Raw genomic sequence first — 6,000 nt, forward strand, 5'->3', positions numbered from 1 at the left:
TAAGTGTCAAGAGTTTGCGGGGGGTGTTTTGGTGGGGGGGAAGCATGTAAGGAGTCCTGCCTTTCCATTTTCTCTCTAAGGAGAAAAGACACAGAGGCAGGCCAACAGAAGGACCCTTCCTGCTTGTCATGTGATACCTAGGAAAAAAAAGTCAAACCACAAGCTGCAGGATGGAGCGTCCGCAGGGTGAGTTAAGCATATCTTAGGAAATGACATTTACAAGCCTGCTAATCAATGAATCAAGGTCTCTGCTATTTGCTCCTAAGCCTTCCATCCAAAGCCCTGGGTCTTTATCGAGGGAAAGGGTAGTCAGTCCCTCTTCTTTGGAGTTTGCACCCAGCCTGCAGTTAATTGGCTAGTCACTGATAGCCCCCGGGGACGCCTGGCTGATCACGGCAGGGAAGAGCTAGCTTCCAGGACTGGAGAAGGAAAAGGCCGCTCAGTGCGGCCTGGAAACTGACAGTGAGCCTTGCCTTCTTTCCGGCCACAGTTGTGAGGGAAACAGAAAAGCAATCCAATTGGATGTGCGCACCCCTACAGTCAGAAGGCTCCACCCGGATGAAGGTGCCCACCACATTCTCTTCCCAGCCTACACCCAGGCCATGCCAGACCCCCCATCTCTGGGTTGTTCTGCCTTTCTCGGAGGCCAGCCTGCCACAGTCAATCCAGAGCGGATGTCTTCTGGGTCTCCTTAAGCAGTGCGTTTAACCTCCGTGACTTACACGGATCAGTTGCCTTCGTTGAGTTCTTTGCAGAAATGTGTAAAAGCGCCTTGGAAACTGACAGGGCGCACCCGCCTCCATTCCCCGCCAGAGTTGTGAGAGAAACACAGAAGTAATAAAACTGCACTCCTATGCTTCTAAAGTCAGAAGTATCGGTGTGATTTAAAAACTGGGAAGGAATCCCAAACCTCCTTTCCCTCCCCATAAAAACCAATTTTGGAAGCTCTTCAAAGTGAAGTGAGAATGAAGCATGGAAATATATACCATAACACCTGGAAAGACAAATTTATTGTTGCCAATCTCATTTACCGTGAGATGCGGGAGTGAAAAGCGGCCTGTCGCGGACATGCCTCCCCGCACACCTTCGCGGACTCGCGTTGGGAGCGAGGTGCCCGACTCCTGTCCCGTAGCCAACTGTCTTCCCTTGAGCACAGCTGAAAGCGTGGTTCACCCTTCCCCACCCACTACAGTGTCTTCTTCCCCCTCCCCTGGGTCTTCTCAAGCTCTCACCACCCCAAGTCTGAAGGCCGTGCCAAGAATCTTGGCAATTGTGTAAACTGATACAAAAGGCAGAACAGCCTCTCCTGTCACTTAGGAGGTCCTGACTCACACAGGCCAGGAAATGCAAGGGTCTAGAAGAGGAGGGAGATGCAAGCCATTCCTTCTGCGCTAGTGATAAACCTTCCCCATCTGCTTAATTTTCCCATAGGCCAGGGGTCAGCAGCCACTCCAGCCTTGAGAGCCACCCGCGGCGGGGGCTGGGGGTGGGGCTTCGCGGTGACAGAGGTGCTACCAGCAAGCTTATGACAGAGGCAGAGATGGAGCAGGAAGCTGAAAAGACAAGCGTAGGCGAGCAAGAAGGAAGGAGAAAGTGGTAGAGAGAGACAGAAAGCATCAGCCTTACCCTTGCTCTCTTTCCCTGGCTCCTCTATTCCCACTTGCTCACAGCTACTTTACAAACAGTATAAAGCTTTAGGCAAGCTGAAGTTTTCCTTGTGTTAACATCCATATCATCATTAGTACTCACATTAAATTAGTTAATATTGGTAGAACACTTAGAAGAATGCCCATGATAAACAGGGGGCTTCCCCGGAGGCTCAGTGGTAAAGGATCCGGTGCAATGAAGGAGACCCAGGAGGCGAGGGTTCGATCCCTGGGCTGGGAAGGTCCCCTGGAGGAGGAAATGGCAACCCACTCCAGTATTCTTGCCTGGAGAATCCCATGGACAGAGGAGCCTGGCGGGCTACAGTCCACAGGGTCACACACAGTTGGATGCGACTGAAGCGAGTTAGCACGCACACATGCACGATAAACAGAATAAACAGTCAATAAATGTTAGCTATTTCATCATTGCTACAAGCCACTGATTAACTGATTGAGAAATTTAAAACTGCAATCAAGAAAGATGTTTTACTACTTGGCCAGCTAATACTCAGTTGGTTTAATGTATTCCTTTGAATTGACTGGCTCTTCAGGCGTCATGTAGACATAACTTCGGTCTCTCTACTAGGCCCCATCTCTGTTTAAAAGTGTAAGGAGAAACCAGGTGTGCGGTCCTCTACCTCATCATCTTCTTCACTTGCTCATTTCAGACTACAGATGTATCTGACTTGATCTTCGGGGGAGAAACATAGTGGGGAAGTCGAGCGGTGAGGACAACCGCAGCTGAAATATCAGCTCGAGGTGCTGGGTTTACCTCTGCTCAGCGCCACTGCCCAGACTGGGAAAGCGACAGCGATAAGACAGTGCCTTTTAAAGCATCTCACTTAAGCACTGACCTCCATGCACCAAGGTACAGAAGAGAAGGATTATCTCATCTGAAGCTTTTCTTAACCAGTGCCCCAAACTTACTAAATTAAAAACTAAAGAGAGGCTGAATTAAAAACTCTTCTGTGAACATAAGTGGCGGCGAGGCTGTGTATGTGCATACATATGCGTAAGTGAAGGGGGTAGTGCAGAAGCCAGCTCCTGCCTCATGTTTAGTGCATTTCCGGAAGGAGTCTAGTTTTTTACCAAAGGAGGAATAAGGCCCAGAATAGTCCAATAACTTGTCTGAAGTCACATGAGAAGTGACAAAACTGCTCCCTGGGCCCCATACTCTTTGCGCTGAAGCAGTCTTAAAATAGACACTGCAGATAAAGGAGAGGTGGCCTGGCTGGAAGTGGATATGATTCACAAAGAGAGGAATATCAGATGTTAATCATATTAAAGGAGGATTTAGATGATGCTAAATGGAGCAGCTTGCTGGGTACCTCTTGATACCAGCCATCCCCTGTTTGTGTTGTTTTGGCCCTTACACTGAGTAAGGGATTAAAACCAACCAGGTAAGGTTTAAACGACCCTAAAAAATCCGAATGGGCACTGTTAGGATTTGTTCTCTCAAGTATGTTACTCAGCAAAAATGCACAAACCACCCCATGAATCTCAGGCAATTCTTTTATGAAGCTTGACGCACACTGCCAAATGAATATTTATCATAATAAACTGTAATTAGTTCACCAGCATACCGTTGAATTCTCTTAGCTCAAAGTTGACAGCAATAGACTTATCAGAAAGGTGATGGGGAGCTGTGAAGCTTTTAATAAGATTTCTGTAAAACATTTAGCCATTGTCAACATGTAGGGGACACGGGTTCAATACCTGGTCGGGAACTAAGATTCCACATGACATGCAAAATTGCTTAGCCAGTCATATTCCTCAGCTTTAGGAGAAACCTGCTAGGGTGTTCCGTAGATATAGTAAAGCCTATATCTTTTACTATAGTGAAGTCTCTGTTATGAGACTTTAAAATAGTGAGGCAGTAAATACAAAAGGGCTTCCCTGGTGGCTCAGATGGTAAAGAATCTGCCTGCAATGCAAGACACCTGAGTTCAATCCTTGAGTTGGGAAGATCCCCTGGAGGAGGGCAAGGCAACCCACTCCAGTATTCTTGCCTGGAGAATTCCCATGGACAGAGGAACTTGATGGGCTAAAGTGCATGGGATCGCAAAGAGTCTGGAGAAGTTCCATGGACAGAGGAGCCTGGTAGGCTACAGTCCATGGAGTCACAGAGAGTCGGACATGACTGAGCAACTAAGCATAGCACGCGTACAAGAAGGATCCCCAATTCTAGTATGTTCAGCCAAGGAAAGACTATGCTTATGTCCCATTTGACAAGAAAAATACCCTGGTCTTGGATAGCAAAGAGAAATGGGTGGCTTGCCATATAAACACTCTAACTTTCAAGGAAAATCCATGACTTTCCCACTGCTAAGCTTCTACAGTCAGTTCTTTCTAAGCTGCCCAAACAGCTCTGCTAAAACCACTGGGATACAGGCCCCTTCAGAGAAGTGGGCATGCGGTGGGGAAGCGGGGGTCAGTTCGTTATTGATGAGGCCAGACCAAGGTGTCCCTCTCCCTCTCTCCTTCAGTGTTGAAAACTTGGTAGGGACTGGGGTTACCTATCTGTGTAAGGAAAGAAGAATATTAACATAAGGTCCCCACACGAGCAGATGTAGGAGAAAAGTTCTCCTCCTCGATGATACTAGAAAAGGACCAACTTGATCAAATCACAGCCTGTCCACTCTTGATCATCAGAGGATCAGCCTGCAGAACCCTTGCCCCGTTCCCACCTCCACCCATTGTTGCCCCAGCCAGTAAGGCTCAGCAAAATGCCTTTGTGGGTACTGGGAGATTCGCTAGTGTTGTCTCATGAAGAGTCATCACGTTGCAATGAAAAATGCTTGCTGAGGCATCACATCAGCCAGCAAAGAAATGCCTTACTCATAGCCACACATCTCTTATTTTTGCATAGATACTGCTTTCTGGGAATCATCACTACTGTTTCATAGGTACCTAGAACATGTAGGCTGTAGACATACAGAAGTGTGTATAAGACCGTATGAACGGAGAGCAGTATGCTTCTGAAGCTACACGTATGCAAAATGAACATATGAGGGTGTCCTCCCAAAAGGACAACAGCAGAAACAGACAAGCAAAGATGTTGATGGAGCTCTTATAATAGGTACTTAGTACATTCTGACACCATTTCTTCCAGAAAGGAAATGAATGCTGACAAAAGTTAGAAACCATGGAATCACTCCCCAGTCAATCCTTCTGGATTTTTTAAGAGGCAATTTTTGAAGCTACCACTGAACAGAGCATCCTATATATACGAACCGGAACCTAAAAGCGCAAAACACCTCTTGGGGTAGAGACCTCTTTTCTGGAAAGGGAATCACTCTGTGTGTGTTCCTTGCTGCCATTTTCTTTGGATTGTCCACTTCCCTCGTGTGTGGCCACACGCATCTCCCAAGCCAGCAGCAGAGGTGGGGGACGGGAAGGGAAGCAGAAGTGGGTCAGCTCCCAGGACTCTGACAGGACCCAGGGGGAGCTCTTCATAGCCACTCTATCTCTTGCCCTACTGGTGGACACTTGTGTGAGATACCAAGGCAAAAAAAAATAAATAAAGGACCGATTTGGGACATTTCTAAAGAAAATTTAAAAAATTTTTTTAAAAAGGGGGGAATGACCAAAAAATAAAGATGAGTTCCTACCTCAAAGTCATTTGCCTTATTGTAGTGCATGTTCAGAGCTCTGTACAGCTCACAGTCTCTGGTTATAGACAGCTCTTCAGTACTGGTGACCCCATCGTTGATGGCTTGACGTGCGTACTTCTCCATCTGAATGTAGTAAAACTCACGGAAATTGCTAAACCACTTGATGAGCTGAGAGGTGATGCACCTGTTGAACTGTTAAATTTAAATGTTGAAAAGGATAAGAACATTGCCATTTTCCCCCTTCATTCTTTAAGCATTTGAAACATTTTTAAAGTCCCCCTCCCCTCCTTACTTGGAAAGGTTCTTTTTTTAATTCCACTCAAATAGTGGCAAGACAGGCAAGAGCAATGATATTCTCATGGGATATAATAAAATCGACCAACAATGAAAACTGCATCTCCACCCTCCGACACCTCAAATGGAAACCCCATGTTCTAAATCTGATTTTCCCTAAGCAGTATATCTTATTTGCAACATGGTTCTTCATCTTGCAGTAGAACCAATTGCATCTGTATACTTCTTACGGAAATTTGTTCAAGCCAGAGAGTCCTGGGAAGTTCTTCTGTTCAAGTACCAGAGATGGTGAGTCACATGACTTCACCACAGTATGATTTTGGGGCAGGGGTGGGGGTTAAAAGAATGTGCGTCACCACACGACCATCTCATTCAGTGCTAAAAGTGGCTTTCACACAAAAAGGGAGGAATCTGGCACCCGCTTAGTTTTCGGTCATGGGTGATCT

At 46.5% G+C, this 6,000-nt stretch overlaps 1 protein-coding gene across 1 annotated transcript in view; it reads right to left on the reverse strand.

Moving 5' to 3' along the window:
• The window catches only part of PROX1 (prospero homeobox 1), a 54,871-nt gene that overhangs the window by 26,199 nt on the left and 22,672 nt on the right, over positions 1–6,000 (reverse strand). Inside the window, exon 4 of the mRNA XM_065936222.1 lies at positions 5,258–5,452. Within this exon, the coding sequence (XP_065792294.1) occupies positions 5,258–5,452 (195 nt within the window). The remainder of the gene's footprint in view (positions 1–5,257; positions 5,453–6,000) is intronic.

Source organism: Muntiacus reevesi, chromosome 5 (genome assembly GCF_963930625.1).
Source record: "Muntiacus reevesi chromosome 5, mMunRee1.1, whole genome shotgun sequence".
NCBI lineage: Eukaryota > Metazoa > Chordata > Mammalia > Artiodactyla > Cervidae > Muntiacus > Muntiacus reevesi.